Consider the following 24,971-nt stretch of genomic DNA (forward strand, 5'->3'; position numbering starts at 1 on the left):
TCTTGTTTTTTTTTTTTTTTTTACAGATTTTATGGCATAATATATATACTGTTGTGCACCTTGATTTTTTAAACTTTATTAGATCTTTTTCTATCCATACATTAACAGCTTCCTCATTTTTTATATGTATATATCATAATTTATTTAATCAGTCCCCTGTTGATGAATATTTAGGATGATTCAGTCTTTTGCTGTTAAACAGTGCTGCAGTTAACCCTGTATGTCATGTTTGCGCGTGCAAGTTATATCTGTAAGAAAATTCCTGGCAGTGGAATTGATCTAGTAGTATTTTTATTTATTACTGTAAATATGTCAAGTGCTCTGAAGGAAAAGAACAAGGTGCTCTGAGGAAAATCAGGATCGAATTCACATTAGTGCATCAGGAAAGGCTAAAGACATGGTATTGTTAAGCCCAAAGGGTGAGTAGGAGTTGGCAGGCCAAGGTCATGGGTAGGGCCTCTAGTTCAAGGCAGAGGCAGAGCATGTAAAAAGGCTGGAGCTGAGGGTCTAGGGAGGGTCTTCTTCACTTGTGTTCCTGTTCGGAGCCAGCCATTGTATGTTTCCTTTAAGACTCTGTCTTGCTTCTCTGACCCTACAGATCATTTCTTAAATCATATGTTATAATACCTCACATTTGTGTTATATTTTAGATTTTAAAACACTTAGAGTGTCTTTACAGCTACCCTGTGAGATGGTGAGAAAAAAATGGAGAATGAAATAGTTCGCTATAATCACAATGGTAGCAAGTGGTACAGCCACAAGTAGAATCCAGTTCTTCTTACTTTACCTATTCAAATAGTCATTGTTTGTTTGTTTTTTTATTTGAGAGAGAGAGAGACATCCAGTTGTTGCTTCACCCATCTGCACATTCATTGATTGATTCCTGTATGTGCCCCAACATGGGTTTGCCTTAGGGAATCGAGCCCTTGGTGTTTGGGGACCATGCTCTAACCAATAAAGACACTTTGCAGATACTATCCCTTCAGGAATGAGTCTTCCAGCACTCATAAAAATAAAACTTTTTTCATTTGTAGCCTTGTTATACACTCACAACAGCCCAGAATGGTTGACAGATGATATGTAGACACATAGATAAAGAGGCTTTCAGAAAATGACAGGGCCTTAGGTCTCTTCCTGTGGGATTTCCAGGACTCTTGCTCTGCAGGCTGTTTTGTAAAACTCCCATGTGGAGCTTGTCCTCTGCCTTTTCTTTTTAGATGTGAACCCCAGGGAGGGCAGGAGAACCCTGCAGTTGGCTCTGCCCAAGTGAGCAGTGTCTCTAAGCCCTAATCTCAGCTCATAGCATCAGGGTGGCTTCCCAAAAAAAGAAGTGGCTCCAATGGGAGTGCTGATGGCTGAAGATTTATGCTCATCACCTCCAGTGCCATCTCATGAGATTCTCCCAAGTGTCCTTGGACCTTTCATAGCTCTTCCCCCACCCTCTCTACCTGCCCTTCATAAGATTTATCCATAAGTGGAAATGCTGGTTTGAGTAAATTACAGTCTCTTGAGGGGAAAAATGGAAAGTGTAAGTCAAGTCACCATCCCTCCCGCGCTAGGAGAAAGCTGCTTTTCTCTCAGCGGTGGCGGCTCTGAGCACTAGGAAGATTGAGAGCCCGGTATCACATGGCCTGGAATTCTCAGTGGGAGACAAGTCCTCCTGAACTGGGTGATCGTGGGAGGACTGGGATGGCTCAGAGAACCCAGGTGGTGCCTCTCGTGTGATCACTCCACTCCTCCACTGAATCCCATCTTCTCCTGCCCTTTCCATCTTGTCTCCAGCCCAACACTCCCTGTTTTATTTCCTATGACTTACCAGGGAGCAGCCAGGTGACTCCATTTGGTGCCGCCTCTCTTGCACCTGCCAGTCAGCCCAACAGCCTCACAGATATGGGCGGCCTCCTGGGACCTCGGGCATCAGCTGGAGGTATCCCTAGCAGGTAGGCACAGACATGGGTTTGCCTTAGGGCAGGAGAGTGGGCCAAGTAACCCTGGCCTTGCTTTTCCCAGCCCACTCAGCTCCTCCTCTCTGGCAGTACTGGGTGTGCCATCTCCTAGTCCAGCGGTTCTCAACCTGTGGGTCACGACCCCTTTGGCGGCCGAACGACCTTTCACAGGGGTCACCTAAGACCATCCTGCATATCAGATATGTACATTACGATTCATAACAGTAGCAACATTACAGTTAAGAAGTAGCAATGAAAATAATTTTATGGTTGGGTTACAACATGAGGAACTGTACTTAAAGGGCCAGAAGGTTGAGAACCACTGTCCTAGTCCCTTGCCCAACCTATCGCCTTGGTCCTGGAAGCTATGTATGCTGACCTCTCTCCCCGCATTGCAGCATCTTTGGGATGACCAGCCAGGTCCCCACACTCCAGTCGGCCACAACTGGCGGAGGTGGCAGCACAGGGCTTGCCTTTGGAGGTGAGTCTTGCCTGTGAAGACCCAGGGAGGGGATCCAAGTCCTAGAGGGAATTGAGAACTCTGGACAGGGGTGTGTGGAATGGAGAGAAGAGTTAGAGGAATGCTCAGTTATCACAATATTAAGCAAATGGGGGAAAAAAATAATGATCTTTTTTTCTCATCTCTACCCCATTCCACCCTGAGCAGCCTTCACCAACCCTTTCACAGCACCTGCTGCTCACCCTCAGCTGCCTTCCACAAACCCATTCCAGCCCAATGGCTTGGCCACAGGTAAGCCTTCCAGACTGTTCCCTGTCCCTGTATCTCACAGCACCAATTTCTCTCCCCTCCCCCCTCCTTGCACACTGTCAGGAGGAGCAGCAGGCAGCCTCAGCTGGCAGTTGTGGTTTCCCAAACTAGTCCCCCTGAGCACCCTGCCCCAGTCCAGGCCAGACCCATCTTAGTGGGCAAAAAGTAGAGGCACCCAGGCTACAGATCAGAATTTCAGAATTAGAGACTAGACTGCTGTTTACCTGCGTCAGTTCTAAGGCTGTTTCAGTGTTGGCTGACAATGGCAGTGATTCCTCTTTCTCCAGCCCTCTGTGTCTGAAGGCGAGCCACCTGAAATCAGGACCCTGTTCCCTGCCCTCAGCAGCCAGGGTGGTATGGTCTCCTCTCACCCTGCCCCTCCTCAGCCTCTGTTTTCTTTCTTCATGCACTACCATCCCTTTGTTTGTTCTCAAAAATCTTGAGGCATGAAGAGAGAAGAATAGCAGCTTCCAGTGCTGTGGCAGGCTGGCCCAGTGCTAAGTGCTTACATCTGTTACTTCATTTCACAGTGGCCCCAGGAGATAGGTACTGCTCCATTTTAGAAATGAGATAACTGAGGCACAGAAAGGGCCGATAATTAGCTTTTTATTTATGCAGTTTAATAGGTAGCCTACAGCTGCCCCCAGTTCTGTGTCGTGTTCATGTTCTCCATGCCACAAGCCATGTGGGCAGGAAGAGGCAGGTTTGATATCTTGCATGGAAGCTGAAGAGTTCTCTGGCTCATTCAGGGTACTTGTGCTGGGTCCCTCTGGTTAGGGAAAAGCTCCATTCTGTTTTCCCATTTTGGAAGGATTCAGGAAGAACTGTTCTCCGGCCTGTGTTCCAGACCTTCACCTGAGCCTCATGTCCCTCACTCCACAGGACCTGGCTTTGGGATGAGCAGTGCTGGACCTGGCTTCTCCCAGACAGTGCCACCCACCGGGGCCTTTGCCACCACCTTCCCACCACCGATGTTCCCCCTGCAGACCTCGATGCCTCAGCACCAGAATGGTAAAGGATTCAGACCTCACCCTCCTTCCTCACCCCCCATTGCCCACCCCCAGCGACTGTGTGTGTGTGTACGCACGCGTGCAAATGTGTATGCACATGTGTTACACGCGCCCGCAGGTATATTAGGGAGCCAGACGTGCAAGCTAATTCCATTTGGGACCATAGGGGAGGAATCAGGGCAGCACCAGACCTGACTGTGTACTCTGACTGCTCCATACGTTTATTCCTGTCTTTAGCAAGGCCCCCTCTCACTGCGCACCTGGGAGAGAGCTGTGCCTGCCCTGCAGGGAGGGAGACCGAGCAGGTCAGCACCGGCATGAGGGCCAGGGCTCATGTCGGCTGAGTTCTTGCTCTTGCTTCCCAGGATCTTCCTTCAGTGACTTGGGACCAGCCAAGCTGGAGCAGAGGCCACTCAGCCAGCCAGGGGGCATCTCCACCAATCCCTTCATGGTGAGTGCCCAGTCCATGGTGTGGGGCATGGCCGCTCACTCCGGGTCTTGGGGACAGAATCCTTCTAGAAGAGGGTGATGTGGGGTGGAACTTAGACCCCTTCCTCATGAAGTTCTGCCTTGTCCAAGCCAGGGATGAGGGGGGTAGTTGATGGGCCTCAGTTCTTCTCTGCCCTGTCATCTCCCCCAACACCTACCCCCTCCACTTGGCTCTTAGCTCCTTCGAGTTCCCACTCTCCTCAGCGCAGTCACGTTAAGGGAGAAAGGAAGCCTGCACTGCATTTCTTCTGTGGCCTCCAGCTTTTCTTCTTTAATCTAACAATTTGTTGTTGTTGTTATTTCTTTCCAGACTGGATCTTCATCAAGCCCATTTGCCTCCAAACCTCCCACCACCAACCCTTTCTTGTAGCACTGTGTCCTGGGAGTGGAGGGGCCTCTTCCCTGCTCTCTGGGGCCCTTCTACTCCCTGCAGCTCTGGTGACCACTTGCCTGTGGCATTTCTGTGGGTCTGGGACCAGAGTGGGCCTTGTTGTGCAGGGTAGGGGTCTTGGAGATGGAGGTGCTAATGCTTTGCTTGGAGCTTGCATATAAAAGGGCAGCTTCCTCCCTTCTTCCTTCCAGCCCCCGCCCAGGTAGGAGGCCCAGGAGAGAAGGCAGGGCCTGGCTTAGAGGAGCAATAGTGTTTTATTTCTCAAATTATTAATTACAATGACAAGTAACCCCCCTCCTCTCCTGCCCTCAGCATACACAGTGCTCCCTTTGTCCCCAACCCCGTGGGCAGAGGAAGCTGTGGGCAAAGGCTGACCAGGTTGCCCTGGGGGAACCCTTCCAGCTTTCCAGCACTGTTCTCATGGACAGAAGCACAGTGGGAAGAGTGCAGTAAAGGTGGGCTGAGGTGCAGTGTTGACGGGGGATAGTGACCAGACGGGCTGAGAAGGCGCGGGGGGACCAGAGTGCCCTTGTGCCCTGGCTTGGGCCAGCACACCCTTTTCTCCATGGTTTTTGCTTCCCCAGCTCTCTCCCTCATCCTGGACACTCAGAATGACTAGTTTTACCTACATACTTAGACAATGTCCAACTCCTGTCAAGCACTTTAGTTAGTTGTGGTGTTTGGATACCAATGTTTTATATTTATATAGAGAGAATTTTCTAATATAGCCTATTATATATATACACAGAGAGAAAGAGAGATAGAGATACAAGCAGCCATTCTCCCTCTCCCAGAAAGCTCTTGTACATGGGGAATGGGATGTATCCCCATCTGTGCCTCAACCAGCAAAGCCAGAGCTCCAGCGTGTAGGGGGAGGGCAGCCACATGTTCTGAGCACCCCAGAGCCTGGGCTTTTCCAGGGAAAGGCTTTGTGTAATTGGCTACTTTTTCCTTTCTTTTTCCCATGTACCTCCCTGGCCCCCAAATCTCTGCACCAAAGCTGTTAATAGGCAATGTTGGAAAAGAACTGCATTTGAAAGAAAAAGAAAATGGCACTCGGTCTTGTTTGGGGCCAGCTTGAGTGCCCTCACATCACTCAACATGACTGCCTGGGTTGGTGTTAATGTCGCCTGCGATGCTGCCTGCTGTGGGCCAAGGATAGTTGGCCCAGGACAGGACTCCTTGCCCACAGAGCCAGCTCCTGTCTGAACTGGAGTCCCGTGTTAGCCATGGGAGGGGGCAAGGCAGGAGAAGGGCTGGTGGCTGTCAACCACTCCCAGGTGCGTTCTCAGCCCCTCCCCAGACTGTTTCCCCTGAGGGGGTGTGGCAACAGCCTTGGTGTCTGTGTGTGTGTTGACAAGACAGACCGCTTGGGTTAAACACCTCCCCTGACGGAGGGAGGCACAGCACGCATCCTTGCTGTCAGAAGAGGTTCCTCCCTTTTCCAGGTTGCCCAGAAACTCTTGGCCCTTTAGCTGTTCGTTCTTGGGATTTCTCTGGGTTTTTCTACCCAGTTACCTTTAACAGTGTAACAGCAAGAAGAAACAGGGATTGGGTTATCACTTTATTTACTTGGAAGATTTTTCTGAAAATACCTCCAGCTGCTGCCATTTGCCCAGCCAGGATGGCTTCCCAACCTTCCCACAATCCTGTCTTGTGTCTGTTTTCATTCTCCCAGCCTCCCCTCCTTCCATCTCCTGGTGGGATCTCCCAGGGTGGACCACCATACTTTCCCCCTGGATTTATCATGTTCTGTCTGTTTCCTTTTAGTATTTTTCTGTCACCCTTGGTATCTCTCTGCCCTTCCTCTTGTCTCTTTAGCATTCCCTTTGCTTAGAGCCAGGGAATGGCGGCGGGAAAGCTGGTGTCTGTTGCCGTGTAATAGGGAAAGGAGCCTTTCTTATTTTCCCCCAGCTCCCCTCCTTTCCTAAGCAAAAATACTGAGGTTTGGAGGTGAGATTTAAAGAACCAAGAGCTGCAGTGATTCTTACTGCATGTTGCAGTCACACGCCTGCTGTTCCCCAGGGATCTCCTTACTGCATGGTGCCTGGGCCCAGGACTTCCCTGCAGTACCTTCTCCCTGCCTCCTAGTCACTCTGTCCAGTAAGGACTCCAGCCAGCTCACTGGCCAGAGCTGGTTGACCAGTCAGAACTTATACTGGGTCAGCCTCAGACCCCAGGGCAGAAAAGTCAAGAGTTCCCCAGGCACAAGCCAAGACTAGGACTGCAGTTGCCTCTCTTGGCAGCTTGACTTCCTCTCCCCAGGTGAGTGGCAAAGAATGGAAAAATCCCTCACCTGATAGAAAATGTCTAAATGACTGAGCTGTGTTTGTCCTGCCCTAACCCCTGGGGCAATCCTGCATGGCCCTGCCTGGTAGTTGCAAATCTGAACCCCAGTGCACACACACTGGGGCTGGAGGGACTCAGAATGTGGAAATCCCATCCCACGATCCCATGGCTGTCCTGCACCTGGCAGAGGGGGATGCACAGGTGGACCCCTGTGGTTGGGAGAAGTGTTCTCACCCAGCAGAGCTGAGGTTCTGCCATTTCCTGTCCCAGGGGAGCAACTCAAGTTACCAGGGCAACAGGCTAGAATAAATCTTGTCTGGGTAAGGACAAGGGCAGTGTTGCTAGGACAACTGATTAGGCCAATTTGACTCCAGGCTCTTTCTGTACCCAGCAGGCTAAATCACCTGGCATTGATAATCAACCCATCTACCACCACTACTTGCCCAGAACCCAGGCACTGAGATCCCTGCTGCTTCCTGCTTTATCTTTACCCACCATTTAAGGTGATCTAGAGCTGCTCTCTGACAGCAGCTGTGATCTCCCAGGACGGGGGTGTTGCAAGGTGGCTTGGGTGATGGGGAGTGGAAAGGAGTAGGTACGACGAGACTCTCCTATGGGTAGTTTCAAGTCAAACCTGTGGGAAAGGCTCCAGGCCAGGGGCACAGCAGGTAGGCCCATGGGTGCCCTCCTCTTCAAGGCAGCACCCAGGCTGGGAAAGGGAGGGGCCTGCAGATGGCTTTTTTGTCCCTGCCACTTTGCACATTGGCATCTGGTACATAGATGAAGGCCACCCTAGGGACTGTGGCCTTGAACATACTGTTTTGGTGGCGACTTACCCACACACCTGCCTCTCCCTGTGCACAACCTGCGCTGCCAGCACCTCTCCTGCGTATTGATGGGGCTTTGCTGAGGGGGGAGGGGCACTTGGAAGTGGGCCTGGGCACACCTGCCTGTTGGCTGGATACCCACCCTCAGGATGCTGGTTGGTCCTGTATCCCACTCCCAGTATCATCCTTAAAAGGTGTTTAAGGTACCAGCCAGCTCCCATGCATCCTGCACCTTTGGCTCCTCCAGTACTCCAGCCCTTTTCCAGGCCTGGGACATGGAAAAGCTCTACTCTCCCTGCTCAGGCTGTCCTGGCCCTTGGACTAGTCAGAAAAAAAAAATCAGGTTCCCTTGCTCAGTACTCTTGTTACAGCTTTTCTTGACTGTGCTCCTCCCCAAACACCATCTTTAATGGAGGCTACACTTGCCCTCTTCTTCTCCCTTCCCCTCAGCTCTTCGCTTTAGGTATCTTACTTTCCATGAGAGTGATATCATGAGGTCTTCTAAGGCCCCCATTGGTGTCAACTGCTGGTTTGTCCTGTAGAGTGTGCACTGACCAGTGCCATCTTTCCCCAAGATAGTTGGTCCATGGAAGATGAGGAGTTGTAAAAATGTTTGAATTCCAGTCCTGGCCTGGTAGCTCAGTTGGTTAGAGCACCCTCTGATACTCCCAGGTTTCGGGTTTGATCCCCAGTCAGGGTACATATAAGAATCAACCAATGAATGCATGAATAAGTGGAACAACAAATCGTTTTTCTCCCTTTCTCTAAAATCAATTAAAAAATTAAATGTCTGAATTCCAACCCCATCCCAAACCTCTCAGGAAACAAAGGGCAGAGGGCCTTTGACCACCAGAGAGCCTCTACTGTGGTCAGAGATTTCAGCTGGCCCGTGGTGGCATTTTTGGACTGTGGTGGGGAGAAGGGGCTGAAGTGATGGGGCAGCATGATGGAAATGCCCCTGAGACCGCCTTTTCCTCCATGGAACCCCCTTCCATGGTCTCTTGACCTGGATTCTGGTGGGTTGGGGCCAATCTCCAAGTTTACTTATCCCAAGACACCTATCACCCCAAATCCACAGAGAACCTCCAGCTCCTTGAAAGCACAACCCAGTGCTAGGTGGTCTGGTTCCTAGAATTACCTGGGAAGGAAGAGTACAAAACCAGTCCTGAGTGGGAAGGATTATTGGACGGCTAGAACCAGAAGAGGGTGCTGCTGTAAGGGTGGCGGGGCTCCACTGCAGGTGATTCAGGACTGCGGATCGCGCAGCCAGCACAATCGCTGCTGACAGTTCCATGCTGCGTTCACATTCGCCTCACCTGGTCACTTTCTCAGCAGCCAGCGCGAATCCATGGAGATGCCCCCACGCTCCGGACGCCTGCCAGAGCCCAGTCCGAGCGGGTGGGGTGGAGATTGTCCCGACTGGAACTCCACTTCCACCACTGGGCTGGCGTCCAGCTCCCGGGGTGGGGAGTGATGAGCTGTTGGTGGAGAGGGGGGGAGGAGAGGTGGCGCGGGGAGCCTCATCTGAGTCCTCTCCCGAGACCAGGGTGTCCTAGTCATTGGGCAGGAACCCGGCCATAAGCTTTAAGTTGGGAGCTGGAGAGAGACACTGGGCATCAAGACGTAGCAGCCACCTCTACCCACTATGGCCTTTCCTCGGCCGTCTCACCCCCTCCGCCGGCCACTTTACTGCCTGTGGCCGTAAGGAATCTCGGAGGCGGCCACCCCACGGGGACAGAGTCCAAGTCGCTCGCCGTGCATCTGAGCATCTGAGTCCACCGCGGCGTCGCAGCCTGACGCGGAAGCAGAAGTCCCAGCACCGCTGTGTCTCCTGCCCCGGGCAGAGCCGCCAAGACTCCAGTGTTACCGAAACGAGACGTTTGCCGGTGGAGCACCGCCCAAAATCAGCGTGAGCCTGGCGGGTGCGTGCACCAGGGCCGCCTGATTATCCTCCGCACATGTGACCGCAGCCTGGGCGTGGTGGGGAGAGCGCGGCGGAGCAGCAGGTGTGATAGGGCACCTTCCTCGAGGTGCCTGCAGCCACCGCAGTGAGGCCCAAGTTCGGGGTGGGCGGAGAGAATATGGGGGCCAGGGTCGGATAGTCGTGGATTTGGTCTATCCCTAGCCTCTCCCTGCTCTAGGTCACCGAAATCAATTTCAAATATTAAGCGTTTACACTTTATCAGTTCTCTGAGCACAGTGACTCCAACACACTCCACCCCCCCCACCCCACCCCCCACCCCGCGATCATCCAATTGTCCTTCCAAGGTTCCAGTTCCCATGAGGATCCCAGGACATGAATCCTCACTTCATTTCAGGATGTCTGGCCAGTGACACTGTGGCCCAAGGGGCTGAGGTGGACACGAGGCCTAGGCCAGTGTCTACCACCTACCTGTGCCTGGGTTTAGGGGTACTGAGCCTGCTGCAGAAGCCCAAGGGCAGAGGTTCCAAGGACACCCTGGCATTGTTACCTGGGGTTCCTGCTCCTGTCCCTGCTCAGTGTGTGCTGCTGTGGCCATGCAGACGCCTCCTTCCTGAAACTCAGCCACGTGGGTGCTGTGGCTACAAACAATAGATGTCATGGTGCCTGAAGCATTCATGAGACTGTCCTGGCCGCCATGAAGCGACTTAGGGACGCTGGTGCCAGTGGTAGGACTAAGCCACTGCCAAGGGATCCTCTGATGAGCGCCTCCAGACCTCTGCCCCCACCCTCATGAGATCTGAGTCACCTGGGCCCAATCAAGGGGCCTGAGCTGTAGCAGGTGCCTGGGTGAGAGGAGCAAGCAAGCCACCCTCCAGACCCTGGGATGCTGGGGGCATCAGCCTCATACCCCATACCCGGAGGGTTAGATAGGGGAGGGAGCCACATACCCAAGGGAGCTGGGAGTGACTATGAGTCAATGGGAGCCTATGAGGGGTGGGGGTGGCTACTTTATGATAGCACCTCCCCCCTCACCTTCCTTCTGCTGCCAACGCTGCTCTCCACCAGTTGCTCTAGGATTGGGAGGGCACTAAGTGCCCATGAGCTATTTTCCACCAGGTCCTCTTCCCCAAGCTCCCTGCCCCTTTTCCTACAAGCCAGGGCCAGGGAGCCAGGGCACAGGCTCCAAGGCCCCCATCCCAGCATTGGGGAGAGCTGGAGAGCTGGAGGGTATCAGCCCAGTCCAACTAGCCCAGGAGTATGTGTGCACTGAGTACATGGCCCCAGACTACTTAGAAATGGACACTGCCATGCGGGACCCCCTCAGCCAGTCACCTCAGCTAGTTGACCTGGACCTGATCCCTCTGGAAACATGAGGCAATGCCCCCAAGACTATCACACACTGCCCCCACAGCTACCCCAAATCAAGTCCCAGAACCAACTCTGGAGGCAAGGGTGAGCGTCTGCCAGGTCTATCTGACAGATGGAAAGTGAGATGAGGGAGAGAAAATGGCAAAGTTAGAATGTGTTTCCCACAACTGAGGGGTTCTAAGGCACAGACACCCCCTAGGACGGGTGACCTACAGAGGCGCTGAGCTGCCCCTCGGGCCCCCTGCCCTCTCTGCCCCTTCCAGCAGTGGGAAGTCTTCAGGAGGAAGTTCCCCAAGAAGTTGGATTCTTTTAAGGGGGAAAATTCTAGATCACCATCCTCCCTCCAAAAAAAATCCTACAAATTTCTGGGCTTTCTCAGCCAAAGCTCTGATCCTGTTTCCCTGCGAAGTTATGCAGCATCAGTTCAGAGTCTTGGGGGAACCGTGGCTGCCACCCTTCCTCTGATGAGGACTCCCACGAGTACCTTTCCCTGTCCCCCCGACACACACCTACAGTGCCTGCCTGTGTCTCCAACAAACCAAAGAACTAACCCTCAGCTCTAAGGATAAACTTCTGGGACCTCAGCGCAAGAAGGATGAAAAGCACCAGGTATCTTTCCTTTGGTGTCCCCCAAAAGTGATGTGCCACCCCCTTACTCCCTAAATTGCCTCTTCCAATGTCAGCCACATGCTTACACAATCCTCCCTTTCCTGGGCCTGGCAGAGCTGATGGAATCCTTGTTTCTTATATACTCAGTCTGGGGAACTGTGCTGTGCGGCCCCTCATTAAAGGTGCCTTTCTTGGTCAGCCTGAAAAGGTCTTAGGCCCATGTATTCCCTCACCCCACTGTAGGGGGTGGCCAATGAGTAACAAGACTTTTAGGGGAGGACAGCCAAAGCTGCCATGGAGGAAAAGACCCCTATCCCTGCCTGAATGCCCCATTCTGCTACTTACCACAAGGAGCCTGTTTGCAAACGAACACATTTATTGTCAACAGAACCGCCCGAGAGAGTAGAGGACCCATGATGCCCCCAGAGGTGCTATGGACAATTGGTTTCTGGGGTCTGTCGGAGAGATGGGTCAGTGCAGTGAGAACCACTGGGGCCTGCGTGATCAGAAACAGGGTCTAGGGGATCAGAAGGGGGGGTGGGAGCTGCCGAGGAACCCATGGAGCTAGGTCTTGGCTCCCCCTGGCTCATCTGCAGGAGGCCAGTGAGGGCGATCAGCTCAGGCCCACTGAGCCAGGTGGTGCAGCAGCCAGGGGACCGGGTGGGGCACACCCGGGGGGACATGATAGGGGGCGGGAGCAGCAGCTTCAGAGAGCCCATCACCTGAGGAGAGAAGAGAGGGAAGTGTCTCCTCCCAAGCCCTGCAGGGAGGCTGAGAAAAGGCCAGGGCAGGAAAGTACCCACCTGCTGAGGGGCTTCAGGCAGGTACAAGGGAACACGCTGCCCAGGGGGCAGGAGAGGGTCTGAAAGAAAGACATCTTCACAGCACATCACCGGGAATCCTAGGGAGAAAAGCTGTTGGGGTGACAGGCTGGGTTTCCCATCCCAGGGACCTCGGCACGGGTTCCCTACAGAGCTCACAAAGCATTAGTCCTGAGTCTGAGGGGACCAAGGGAAGTTACCTGCATCCCTGGGTGCCTGCTCGCCATTCCGATGTACTGTTGCAGAAGTCAGGGGTCTGCGGTCCCTACCTGAGGCTGCCTCGTACAGCGGCCAGAAGGAAGGATGACACAAAGTCCGGCTTGAGAAAGAGGCACCGGAAGCACAGCTGGGTCCCTGTGGAGGGTCAGGAAAGATCACTGGAGTATCCTTGCCCCACCCAGAGACCAGAGCCATAGGCACCCCCTACTCACCCACACCGGCTGAGAACCAGCTTTAGCCTCATAGTTGGGGTCCCATGGTGCCAGCAGGGTCATTCTCGAAGGGGCCACCCCCCAGGCCATCTGGGGAAAAAGGGGAACTGGGGGGGGGGTGACTTGAGATTAAAACAGGCTCAGGAGTGGGTAAAAGGGTACTGAGGAGTAGACGGGGCAAGGCCCAGCACTTACCTGGGGGTCCCGGGTGCTGCTGGGCTACCAGGCCTGCACGGGGCGGGGCCTGCCACTGTCCTCTCCGGGTCCAGGAAGGCCTTGGGGCCCGGAACTGGGGGCTGGAGGTGGAAAGGCCCTGAGACGCCCCAGTCAGAGCTTCCCGCCTTCCCCTCCGAGTCTGAACACTCCCACGGCCAGGTCAAAGGTGCCCGGTGCGGGAGGCCGAACATAACCACTGTTCGCACGGACCATGAGAGTCTGCACCCGCGGGACCCTTCAGCCCACGCAGACTTCCCGCAAGCGCCTCCCACGTGCCGCGCCCCTCACCTGTCCTGTGGGGGGGCACCTGGCTCCCCCAGGGCTTTCCCTCCAGAGTTCCGAACCTTGCCAGGGTCACCGAACGGTGAGGGGCCCTGTTCCTCCGGCGCCTGCTCCTCGCTGGCGTCCCACCGTGGAAGGGGCCAGGGCAGCATGCCGCGTCTGGGGGAGGGAAGGGCAGGGCCGCACCTCTGTGCCCGGCCCCTCGCTGCCCGGCCTCCCACCCCGTCTGCCTCGCCCTCCGTGGCGCCCACTCGGTCTCAGCCTCCCTCCGTGGTGGGCACCACCCTGTCTGTCCCGGTGAAGTCCAGGCTGCCCGCCCACCTCGCCCACCGCACCCACCTCACCCGGCCTCGCAGCGACGCCAACACGCAGTGCGTTTCCGGCCACGTGGCACGCGCTCCCGCTGGGTCCCGGGGCGACCCCTGTTGGCGGGGGCGGGGGTTGCGCAGCCCGGCCTGCTTCCCAGGGCAGCGCTGAGCACAGGCCGCTTTAGACCCCCTTTCCCACAATGCATTGCTTTCACCACTTTCCTTCGCCGAGACACAGAGACTAGCGGCAACTTAGAGACCTTCCAGCTTCTTTATTGCACTTGACACAACATCCGATGCCCCATCTTCCATCCCAGACCCTCAGTCACACTCAGAGGAATCCAGGCGCCCGGCCGGGCAGGCCGGCTTCCAACCCAACAGGGTGCCCGAGGAACAGGGCCGGCGAGGCGCCCTCCCCAGTCCTCGCTAGAGCAGGGCCCAGGCGTGGCTGTCTTCTCTTCCGGGATCCCAGGCCGGTGGTGGCCCTGTGCCCCTACCTCAAACCCTAAGACTGCTCCAGCAGTGCGTGGACGACAGCAGCGATGTAGGGGAGGCCCCTTCCTGGGGCCCCCTCCTCTTCCAGGATGTGGTGGGGCTGGCACAGGGACTCCTGGGGGGAGGGGCCCAGATGAAATCCCCGTGTATCTTTTCCTCTGGGCTTCCCAGCCCTTGGCAGAGGGCAGGGGGGAGACACCCTAAAGGAACCTGGTCAAAGGAAGCTGACAGGATGGCCCTTAAAAATGTAGGTGAGGTCAGGGGCACCCTGGACATGGTTTGGGACAAATGAGATGCAAAGAAGCTGCCAGCAGATATCAGAAGGGAGATGACACAGGGGCCACGGCTCATAGGGGAGGAAAGACCTGTCATTTCCAGAGGAAAATGCTGGAGTAGACAGGCTGGCACATAGAGCCCAATGGGTACTGCCAGGACTGGGCCTGGCCACAGTAGGAGCAGACGCAAACACACACACACACAGGCAGCCACAGTCTGTACAATTTATACATGAGATGGGGACCCAGACTGGGCCTTGCATCTCCTACAAATATAGAGTTCTCTCTACAAAATATAGATAATTTAGCCCCCAATATTGGGGGTGGGGAGTAGGGGGTGGAGAGAGAGTGAAAGTGGGAAGGTTAAGATCCACCCCCTCTGGGGGAGCAGAGGGCAGGGCTGGGTGGGAGAAGGCATGAAGGCACCATCAGCACTGAGATGGGAGGGGCCAGAGGCTGGGTGCCCAGGATCTGGGGGTACCAGAGGGGGGCCTCTGAGGTCAGTGTTTGTGAAGGGAGGAGGGTTCACTAGTGTCTTTGGTAGGGGCTGAAGGCACCACTGGTGGGCATGGGGGTTGCACAGGAGTCTTATAAATAGAAATAGGGCAAGGTGGTGAGGGGAGGGGTGACTTCAGGTCCTAGGAACCCAGGAGTTGAGTGTAGACGACATAGAGCAGCAGCATGAGGACCACGTAGAAGAGGATGAAGCCGCCCAGACCAGAGGGAGGCCAGAGTGGTGGGGGGGCCCTGCCCCCCACCCGCTTCACGGCCTCCAGGGTGGTCCACAGCCCCTGGGCGGTGCCCTGGAGGAGATCCGAGGGCGAGCACAGGTCAGCCTGGGAAGGGAGAGTAGGACAGATGGACAAGGACAAAGGGCAGACATCATCAGCAGCAGCAAGACAATTCTTTCCACCCCCTGCCCTCACATGCCAGGGCCAGAGCCGTGCCAACATGCAGAGTGCAGGGAAGAGGCATGCAGGGAAGGGAGACATGCAGGACAGGGACTTCCTTCTGGGGACCACATGCTCCCTGTGAACGGAGCCCTGTCATCCATGCAAAGGGTTCAACTAAGCCCAGAATGCCACCACTCTTTATAGTAGACCAGCCCCAGGATTCTGAGATCAACCCTCCATACCTCAGGCACCCCCATTTTTCGACAGGCTTCTAAGAAACTCTCCACATTCTTCCGAGACTTGAGGGTACTGAGTTTTGGCTGGAGATGTGTGAGAAAGGAAAAAAGATAAGAGATTAAGGGAGGGGCCACAGGAGTCCCCTGTCCCCTTCCCTACTTCCCACCCTGGGCCCCAACTAACCACAGCAGGTGACGGCACATGAATGAAGGGCACAGAGCGGGGCCTCAGCTGGTTGGCCAGCTGACAGAGGATGACGCCGTTGGCCAGAGCTTCCGCCAGGTCCTCAGGTAGGGGCCGCTGCAGCCGCGACTCAAGGACCTGAAAGGCAGGGAAAGGAGGAGGAGGGGGGGATGAGAACGTCAGAGTCAGCAGGGAGCTCCAGCCTGCATCTCCTGTCCTCAGCCAAAGCACCAAGGTGGACAAAGAGGACATTGAGGGAGGCCAGGAAACCAGGAGGTGCCATGCTGAGCCCAGGCCCCACTCATGCAGATCCCACCTCTCTTACCTGGCGCAACTGAGCCATCAGCTCCTTCTCGTCCAGAAGCTGGGGGGATCGCCGAGGTCTCAAGACAGAGTCTGGTGAGGAAGGACCTGGAGAAAAGGAGGGTGTGGGGCTGTCTCCACTACCACTGTAACTTTGTAGCTGGATTACAGTGTCTGGCACACACAGCTCCTGTCTCTGTGTTGGTGGGATTTTCAACACAAAGAGACAATTGACCAGAGAACTCCCAGACCAGCGGGTGACTGCAGCCTGGGGGTTAGTGCTGCATTAGCACTGGGTTAGGACTGGGGAGGGGAGACCCACCTGAGCCACTCTGAGAGGAAGAACGGAAGAGGAAGCTATTTGGTCTCTGGATGGAGCCGAGCGGCCGAGGAGCAGGTGCTGTCACTGGGGAACAGAGGCAGGGGACAGGGGCAGGTGAGAGACATCCCCTCGGTGTCCCACTCTTCCCTCAGGCTACCCCTCACACACACAAGCCCCCACCCTCTTCCCCAAGCCCCTGTCACACCTGGTCCACCTATAGGAAGGGACTCCTGAGAGGTGGGGGCTGAGACAGGAGCTCCCTGTCCCCCTGAAGCTCCCGGTTGGGTGGCACTGGACTTGGGCATGCCGCTGAGGAGACAGAATGGGAATTAGAAGGGATGGTCAGGGGGAAGGAGTGCAAGGAGAGGGCTCAGGGAGGTGCAGTCTGGGAGGACACATACTTGTAAGTGGCCTGAGTAGACAAGGCTGTAGCACCTCCACCAGGAGCCCTGACCCCCAGCTTCAGAAAACTAGAAAGTGAAGGAAGAGATGTGGGTCAGCAGTGTTAGGCAGGGGGCTGCCAACCCTGAGGGGCAGAGTAGCTCAGGAGGGCTCGTTTCCGCTCATTTCCAGGGCCCACCACCTGCCAGTAGCTCCTGTGCCCACACCTGTCCTTCCTGAGGGCCGCACATGCTCCACTCTGTTGTTGCTGCTGCTGCTGCCTCCGCTCACGCTCCTGCCACAGCTGCAAAGTGTCTGGGCGGCGCCGTTCCTCTCCAGGCAGTTCCTCCCGCCTGAAGGGGCAAAGGCAGGATGAGGGGTAGAGGAGGTCAGGTAAGAGAGATGGTGCAAGGAGACTGAGCAAAGAAAGGAGGTGCCAGCTCACGTGGCTCTGGTACCTGCTGCTTGGTGCCCTCTCCTTTTCCCCTGCTACAGGGCTTAATTCTGGTGGCTGCTGCTCCTGAAGAAAGAACAGAAGGAGGAACTGAGGGAGACCTGATCTCCAAGCCTGCACTGGCCCCCCTCCAGCTCTCCTCTCACAGCAGATGGACAGTGGACAAGGGCTAGCCCAGGGGTGGGCAAACTTTTTGACTTGAGAGCCACAATGGGTTCTTAAACTGGACCGGAGGGCCGGAACAAAAGCATGGATGGAGTGTTGCCCCTCACCTTGGCAGCACCTCGCTCTTCATCCTCCCCAGGCACGTGGCTGTCGATGAAGTCAATCTGCTCAGGGTCTCCATCAGCTGGAGAGGCAGGACACGTCAGCAAGCAGATGGGGGCCTGCAGGCTTGTCCATTCCCCTCAGTCCCAGGGCCCCCGACACCACCACTCACCACAGCCATCCTCCTTCCGCTCCCTGGGCCCCCGAGGCTCCCGGGCCAGCTCCGATATCCGGAACGACAACTCCGAAAAGTCATCAGTTGACTGTAAATACAGAAATGCAGAGATGAAAGACAGCTGGGGACTCATGGGTTCAGGGCCTTGGGGTCCGCTGCTAAGCCAGCCATTCCCCAGGATACTTGGGCAAGGGAAGGAAGAAGACAGCTCCAGCCGCCATCTGTCACTCTGAGATTTAGAGGTAAAAGGCAAAGGGTCCTGGCTCAGAGGTTCTCCTCCAGGACTGAGATCACCAATGTCCCTTGGAAAGGAGGCACTTACCTCATTTCCAGACCACCTCTTGCTGCCACTGTCAACACTGTGGAAGCCTGAGTCCAGCCCGCCATCGTACCGACGTCCCGGAAATAAGTCCTCAGCTGGGCTGGGGCCAGCCAGGAAGAGCTGGTCAGTCCTATACTGGGCAGCAACCCCCTGCCCATCCTCCCTCTGGAAACCATGGGGACACTGGTGCCAGGAAGGGATATTAGGGATCCAGGCTTCCTTCCCCACCCTTATTTACCAGGGGCTAAAACTCGGGGGGCGGGAAGGGGCCAGGTCCCCCAGTGTAGCGCCTCCACGCCGCCCAGCCTCTGTTGACAAGTACTTGAAGATGTGAAGTTTCCCCTTCAGGCAGATCTGAGTGTGAAGATGAGCACGAAAGGAGTTAGGGAAAAGCAGGGGGCATTCCAGTTCCTACTTGGCTACCAAAGGGACCCACCCACACTCCCGCCCAATCTCAACCCTGTCTCCAATGTCCGCCCCAGGCCCATCTCTTACCTGGGCAGGCGGGCTTTGCAAGGGGTTGCTGTCCAGAAGAATGACCTGCAGGTGCCTGAGGCGGCAGAAGGAGACCGGGATGCGGGAGATGCGGTTACAGGAAAAATCCAGGCGGACAAGAGGAAGGTCCCCCAGCTCTGAGGGTGGGTGAAGATAGAGTCAGGAGTAGGCCCAAGGGCTCACTTCCTCTACTCTCTGCTGTGGCCTGGCTGGCTGAGGGCACTATCTAAGAACAGTCTCCCTGTTCCTCTTCCTGCTCAAATATGGCCCACCTTCATGCCTCCCTCCCCCATCAACTACAGCTCAGGCCCATCCCAGGTGCTTCCTCCATTTCCCCTCCCTGCCCACTCCCCACTCCAACCACTCCTTCTTTCTCAAGTGACCATCACAAGCCCCAAATCAGACCAACGTTGATACCGTGTTGCTCAAAAACTTTCCATGACTTTCAGCTGGGCTTGTTGAGGGTAAGTGAACTGTGCCCCACACAAAGGTATCCGGGCAGAAGGGGCTGCAATCCCACCTGCACTTCACTAGCCAAGCCCTGCCCCCTGGTGAGACTGTGCTTGCCCTCAGATAGGGGTACCTTTGTCTGATCTGGCTCAGCCCATGTTTCCCATCTCACTGCCCATCCTCATACCGCACCAGATAACCCTCCAGCCCCTTGACTTCTGGGCCTTTCCACATGCTGTCTTGCTCAACTAGGAGAATGCCACTGTTCTGTCCACACATCTTTCAGGGTTCAGCTCATCACCTTCTCCATGCAATCTTTCCAACATTAGTTTGGAATCCATTGCTCCTTCCTCTGTGCCCCAGGACATTTTGCTGGGGTCTCTTTTATGGCCCAGATAGAGCTTATTTGAACCCCTACTGACTTAGAAGAGGGCCAGCATAGCAGTGAGGGGTAGCCCAGAGGAAATGGATGACCACTTGACTCCTGTCTTTTGTTCTTCAAAACCAAGGTCAGCATGGCACAGGTCCTTTCTGCCGAGCACTTTCTAACCGCATCCATGCTGGGCCAGGTTTACTCCCACCCACATGCTTTGCACATGGGGTTCCCTCTGCTGAGACTGCAGAGGGTGGAGAACTCTCCTTCAATGGTCAATTCCTACTGCACCTCTGGAGCAAAACCTTCCTCAAGTTCCCTAGTAGAGCCAGTGCCTCCCTGTGTAGCTCCTGTAGCTCTCTAAGTATCATGTTCTAGAATTTCCTCCTGCTTCTCTCCCATTAAATTAGGATTTAATTAAGCCATTACATTTTAAGAAATGGCCCCAGATTTAGTGACATCACTCACATTTATCTGGTCCCCACGTAAAGCACAGGGAACACGTATACAAAACAATGCTGGCTGAATAAAAGAAGGTGTGGCTGCTTTGGAGCAGAAGCTATCAAATGTGGGGTGCATCACAATTAGCTCATTAAAATGGAGCTGCTTGGGCCCCAGCATGTGGCCCCACTGATTCAGACTCTCTGGGGAGGAGGTGCAGGGCATCATCTGACTCAGGTGTTTGAGAACTCCCACTGGGGTGAGTGGTGACACAGGATAACCTTAAAGGCCCTTCTGACCTTGAGATTCTACAGCAGGGGTCCTCAAACTACGGCCGGCGGCCGCGGGCCACATGTGGCCCGCCAAAAACATTTATCCGGCCCGCCCAGTGTTTTTGCCGCCACTGCCTGTCCTGCTTAGCAGCCAACTCATCCCGGGCCCTCAGTGCGCATGTGTGGAATGTCTGAGGGACAGTGAACTGGCCCCGTGTTTAAAAAGTTTGAGGACCTCTGTTCTACAGGGTACCAATGCACTCACCTACTCCCCTTGCTGCATCTTTTCCCACATTTGTAAAACAGAGCAAATAATCCATGTCTTGCCAGCTTCAGAGGGATGCTGGTCAAGAACAAATAAAATAATCTAGTTTGTTTAATACAATGCAAAACCCTGGTCAACTAAGCATTATTTTTCTGTGGAAGATTCCCTTTCTCTAACTTTTCTCTAACTTCTGTCTGTCTCTCTCTTTCTCTGCCGCCCCCCACCCCCTCCAATTCTTCATTTCCTTACCATCAGGCAGGGTGCTGAGCTGGTTCCTCCGAACATTGAGATCCCGCAAGGAAGGGAGGCTGCACAGCTCTGTGGGGAGGGACTGCAACTCATTGCTGCTCACATCCTGGAATGAGGAAAAAACTAGGAAGAAGCCACAAGACCAGGAGCTGTCTCCTGTCTCTGGTCACCTCCTTTAGTCTGGGCCTCACCCCTAGGGCACATCCTGCCTTTCCTTAACTTCTCCCCCCCAAAAAGGTCCCTGGTGCCTGGCTCTACAGTCCCTCTTCTCGCCCTGCTCCCCATTCTCACAAGCTGCCGAAGGCTTCCCAAGGTGCTGATGTCGGGAGGCAGGGCTCCCAGTTTGTTGTTGCTGACAATGAGGACCCGCAGGGGCAGCTGGCAGATGTAGGACGGCAGCGATGACAGCTGGTTTCGGCTGTGGAAGGAAGAAAGGCAGTGGGTTCACTCCCCAGGCAGAGCATCCCAGTGTGGCCCTCCTCTAAAGGTCACCAGGAGGGTCACCCAGGGTACTGTACACTGGTGCTTGGGGCTGAGAAGGATAAGCTGCACCCGCCCCTGGCGCTGCCTCCTTACCTGAGGTTGAGGTAGGTGAGGGCTGTGAGATTCCCCAAAGCTGGGTTCAGGCATCTCAGGCAATTGTGGTAGAGGCTCAGGCCCTCCAGGGACACCAGCTGGCACGCTGCCTCTGGCACCTCGGGGAACCGGTTCCGGGACAGGTCTAGGGGAAACAAGTGTTGGAGAGCTGTGGAGAGGCCCAGCCTGGACAGGGGGACCTTGAACTTCTCCAGAGCCAGATGCCCGGCCCTCTACCTTCCCAAAAGACCTGAAGAATCGGGCCTATAAACCTGGGCTACCTGGAGAGAGAACAAAGCCTTCTGCAAACTGGAGCACATTCCAAGAACAGCCAGAATGGCAAAGGGAAGGCAAAGGCCTTAGGGTCACTGGACCAGAGAAACTCAGACTAGGGGTGTGGGGACAAGCCATGGATGCTGTTTTCAAACAAACAATGAAGGGTTATACTGGAATGGTGGCTGGATTCTATAACTCTTGTGGTTTCCTGTTGCTCTGTGATGCCAGGAGAGGTGGAAGGCAAAGATCACAGCGGAGTGCTAGTACTCCAAAGAAAATATCAGTGTGATGAACTGGGAGGCTCAAGATACGAATATGGACAATCTCTGGGAGAGACCACTGAGAAAGCCCATCCTTCATCAGGGGTCCTAACTCCCAACCTCAACTTGTGTTCAGTCCGGGGAAAAACCAAGGGTCATTACAGCCTGGCTCTAGAATGAAGGCTCCCAACTCTGGACAACGGTTTCTCACCAGCCCCTGGGAGCAGCAAACCAGGCCCAAGGATCTATGAAGCCACAGACTCCCGAGGACCAGGAAGGGCAATCAGCCAAGCTGGCGGTGGGAGCTGGAGTCCTCTGGTCCCTTCCGTCCAGACGCACGTTCTTCGGGGCTCACTCATTCCCACCCTCTGATAGCCCTGCCAGCCTTCTTCTGCTTCCTCTCTTATTGCCCAGACTTCATGCAACCACCCCCTTTGCCTGTGTCTTGAACACAGCGACTAGTGGAGAGGATGGGAAGGAGGGCAGAGTCTTTTACTGCCACTTTAACTCAAGTGGTGGCCTGCCAGTGCAATGCAAGGAATCAGGCATTTTGGGTTCCCATCAATATGGAGACACTCACTGCTTAAACCTCTATGCCTGGGTTTATGTTTCTTCTGCTGGCCTGTACTGGGAGGGGCCCAGGGCCTGCTGGGGGAAGTCCTGAGCAGCAATACTTGGGTGAACTTCTTAAATGGCCTTCCCCAGGGAAGAGTGAGCAAAAGCTGAGGGGAGGAGAATCTGGGATATAGCCCCCAAGGAAATGGGTCTTGTGACAGGAAATGAATCTGTCCGGTTCTGTCTCTGGTGGGCCTTGTGTTTGCCTGAGCGGACGACAGCCTAATTCCCCAGGAATTTTTCTCTCTCTCTCTGCTCCCAACCTCGGTGCACACAGACCTGTCACAGGAAAGGACAGTTCCAGATAGGGTGGGAGGACCAAACGCTGTCCTCCCACTCTCACCCTCCACCTGCCTGCTTTCTCTGCATCCACCAAATGTGTGTGCACACACGTATGGATGAAGGGAGAGAACAATTGATTATGGGGCAGGCAGGTGGCAGGGCCAAGCGCTAGGAGCGGAAGGGAGCCCAGGCAGGAGGAGGGAGGGCACAGAAGGCACAGGATGTGGTCTGTGAGAGAATGAGCTGCACTTCTCCTTTGTGAAAGTGGCCCCTCCTCCCATCTCAGGAGTCATCTTGCTATCAGGCACCAGGAATGAAGTTCAGGGGATCTCAGGGGCCTATGCCATAGGTAACATGCATGGAAAATACTGTTTCAGAAAGAGCTGGGAAAGGAGGAGTTCAAACTTACTCCGGCATGAGTGGTGAAGCTTTTAGCCTGGGTTGGAGGGCAAGGAGGTGTGGAGGGCAGGGTATAGGCAATACTATGTTTTTGTCACTTCCCCTTTCCACCCCAAGCTACAGGCACCCTGCTTGAGAAGAGGGGACAGAAAAGAGAGTTCTGAACAAGATAGACCCTACCTGGCCTAGACTCTAGGCCCTGAAAGTTCTGAGAATTCCTGCCTGGAGAGCAGGCAGAGAGGGGTTCTCGGGAAGCTGAGATTTCCCCGCTTCACCACACAAGCTCACTCACAAGGGAACTGGCTGCACCCTGAGCCAGAATGCCGGGGGAGGAGCCTGGGAGGGGGGAGAGCTAGGAGGATCAGGGAGTTCTTGGTAGTTTTCCCCAGGAGTCCACTCACTGAGACAGAGCCCTAAGGAAGTAAAGAATAACATTTGGTCTTTGTCAAAAAATAAGCAAGGGGGAGGGGAAAGAGAACAGACATTGAGTGTCGCACAGCTGCTGAGGTCAATCTGGAGCTTGGGGGTTAGGAGACTCGGGGAGACAGAGAGGACGGCTCCTGGGGCTCACCATTCCCTGAACTCACTCCCTGCAAAGTGGGCAAGTTAGTGTACCCAGCAACCCAAGAAAGGTGGAAAGGTTTAAACTGGTTCTCCCCGGGACAGTGGGAAAGAGAGTATGTCTGTGCCCACTGGAGTGCTTGCAGGTGAGCAGGCACCTGCTAGGGGAGAAATGCAGTCCAGGGGCAGTGTCAACAGGAGGACACTCTCATCCAGTCCCAAGTCCCACCCTGGGCAAGGCTGGGGTGTGGCTTCGGGAATGCAGTCCTCCTCCCTCGTTCCAACACACACACACACACACACACACACACACACACACACACAGCTGCCAGCTCACACACACCTGCCAGCCCGAGGTCGTCTCCAGAGCAGCTGAGGCCTGACTCACCTGTCACAGTGGAGTCCCCCAAACCCCACCATCAACAGACACCAGGGTGGAGGAAGCATGATTAGAGGGATCCTGCGATGGGGAGTGGAAGGATAGTCAGACAGTCTCTAGGTTTCCAGCACTCCTTGCAAGGAGATAAGATTTCCTTCCTTTTAGCAATTGCCTCAAGTCTCTCCCCCTGGGGAAAGCAGAAACAGAAATGGGAATTCTAGAGTCCCTGTGAGGTCACGGGCTCCATAGTGACCTCACACACGCAGGAAGGAGAAGGACTCAGATAAGGGGGTCAGGAATAAGGAGGAAGAATTGAGGTGCAGAGGGGAGATGAAAGATTTGCTTCTTTCCCACAGGCGGGCTGGATGAAGAGTGGAGAGGGCCTGGGACCTTAGAGGGCGGGACTGCGAGAAAGCAAGCAGAAACATTGCGTCGTTAGGGACAAATAAATCCATGGGAAGGAGGTCCTAAGTCTGCTCGGATCTCGGCGGAACGGGGACGGAGTTGCAGATGATGTGGAGGAAGAGAAAGGAGTCACTAGAGGGGTTCATGGGGGCTCCTTTATGGAACGATCAGAACTGAAGTTGGAAAAAAAAGAAAAGAAAAGCAGGCCAATAAGCCAACCAGGTAAGAGGAGGGACCATTCTACAGGTGCGCCAATATGCAAATAAAGAGAAGCGGAGGGGGTGGGGTGGAAAGGGGATCACAACATTCGGCCAGGAACGCTGGGCTTTCCAAGAAAACGAGAAACGCGCGCATCGCCTGGTGGTTCTTAAGGCGGGGAGGGGGCGATCGCAGATTCATGCCCATCGGCGGGTCGAGAACACGGACGGGCGAGGGGAGTGCCAGCCTCCTCGGCCTCGGAGCAGCGAGCAGGGGGGCGGGGCAATGCAAATGAGGGTCCCGGCGGGGCGCTCGGCCGGGTGCACTCACCAGCCTGGGTGATGTCTGACAGGTCGTAGCTGCGGGCCGCACCCCGGGGGAAGTGCTTCAAGCGCCGGTTGGACAGGTTCAGGGTCCCGGTAGCCACAGCCTCCTCGAGGGCCCGCTCTGCACTGCGGCTCCCCGGCAGACCCAGAGATCCTGGAACG

At 55.1% G+C, this 24,971-nt stretch overlaps 3 protein-coding genes and 1 long non-coding RNA gene across 10 annotated transcripts in view; 2 read left to right on the forward strand and 2 right to left on the reverse strand.

Annotated features, from left to right (window-relative positions):
* The window catches only part of AGFG2 (ArfGAP with FG repeats 2), a 24,838-nt gene extending 19,138 nt beyond the window's left edge, over positions 1-5,700 (forward strand). For both annotated transcript variants that reach the window (XM_006764683.2, XM_006764684.2), the window contains 6 exons: positions 1,820-1,940; positions 2,345-2,427; positions 2,614-2,697; positions 3,598-3,726; positions 4,091-4,176; positions 4,525-5,700. In XM_006764683.2, coding sequence (XP_006764746.1) covers positions 1,820-1,940; positions 2,345-2,427; positions 2,614-2,697; positions 3,598-3,726; positions 4,091-4,176; positions 4,525-4,584 — 563 coding nt within the window. In that variant the 3' untranslated portion in view covers positions 4,585-5,700. The remainder of the gene's footprint in view (positions 1-1,819; positions 1,941-2,344; positions 2,428-2,613; positions 2,698-3,597; positions 3,727-4,090; positions 4,177-4,524) is intronic.
* A 156-nt stretch (positions 5,701-5,856) lies between these two features.
* LOC107183226 lies at positions 5,857-8,018 on the forward strand. The gene is made up of 2 exons (XR_001514021.1): positions 5,857-7,562; positions 7,596-8,018. It is a non-coding gene; the product is annotated as an uncharacterized LOC107183226 (long non-coding RNA).
* A 3,962-nt stretch (positions 8,019-11,980) lies between these two features.
* Positions 11,981-14,184, reverse strand: SAP25 (Sin3A associated protein 25kDa). 6 transcript variants are annotated; one of them, XM_015564545.1, is made up of 6 exons: positions 13,712-14,184; positions 13,379-13,531; positions 13,070-13,170; positions 12,875-12,981; positions 12,644-12,797; positions 11,981-12,523 (listed from the first exon to the last, which is right to left on the reverse strand). In XM_015564545.1, exons 2-6 carry the CDS (start codon positions 13,522-13,524, stop codon positions 12,054-12,056), a joined length of 978 nt encoding a protein of 325 aa, XP_015420031.1. In that variant the 5' UTR covers positions 13,525-13,531; positions 13,712-14,184; the 3' UTR covers positions 11,981-12,053. The 6 variants fall into 6 exon arrangements, with proteins under 6 accessions (XP_015420031.1, XP_015420033.1, XP_006764748.1 ...); XM_015564547.1 differs by having other exon boundaries at positions 11,981-12,344; positions 12,426-12,484; positions 13,379-14,184; XM_006764685.2 differs by having other exon boundaries at positions 11,981-12,344; positions 12,426-12,523; positions 13,379-14,184.
* Positions 14,185-14,661: 477 nt separating this feature from the next.
* On the reverse strand, positions 14,662-24,967 carry LRCH4 (leucine-rich repeats and calponin homology (CH) domain containing 4; the record flags this gene model as incomplete). Its single annotated transcript, XM_006764710.2, has 18 exons — positions 14,662-15,286; positions 15,586-15,663; positions 15,764-15,901; positions 16,089-16,174; positions 16,389-16,472; positions 16,594-16,697; positions 16,790-16,858; positions 16,997-17,122; positions 17,228-17,289; positions 17,496-17,572; positions 17,663-17,753; positions 17,988-18,087; positions 18,226-18,341; positions 18,483-18,619; positions 20,533-20,638; positions 20,824-20,950; positions 21,109-21,253; positions 24,814-24,967. Coding segments are annotated over 18 exons (1,998 nt in total), but the record flags the coding sequence as incomplete, so codon positions are not given.
* Positions 24,968-24,971: the final 4 nt, after the last annotated feature.

This window comes from Myotis davidii, unplaced genomic scaffold (genome assembly GCF_000327345.1).
Source record: "Myotis davidii unplaced genomic scaffold, ASM32734v1 scaffold901, whole genome shotgun sequence".
Lineage (NCBI taxonomy): Eukaryota > Metazoa > Chordata > Mammalia > Chiroptera > Vespertilionidae > Myotis > Myotis davidii.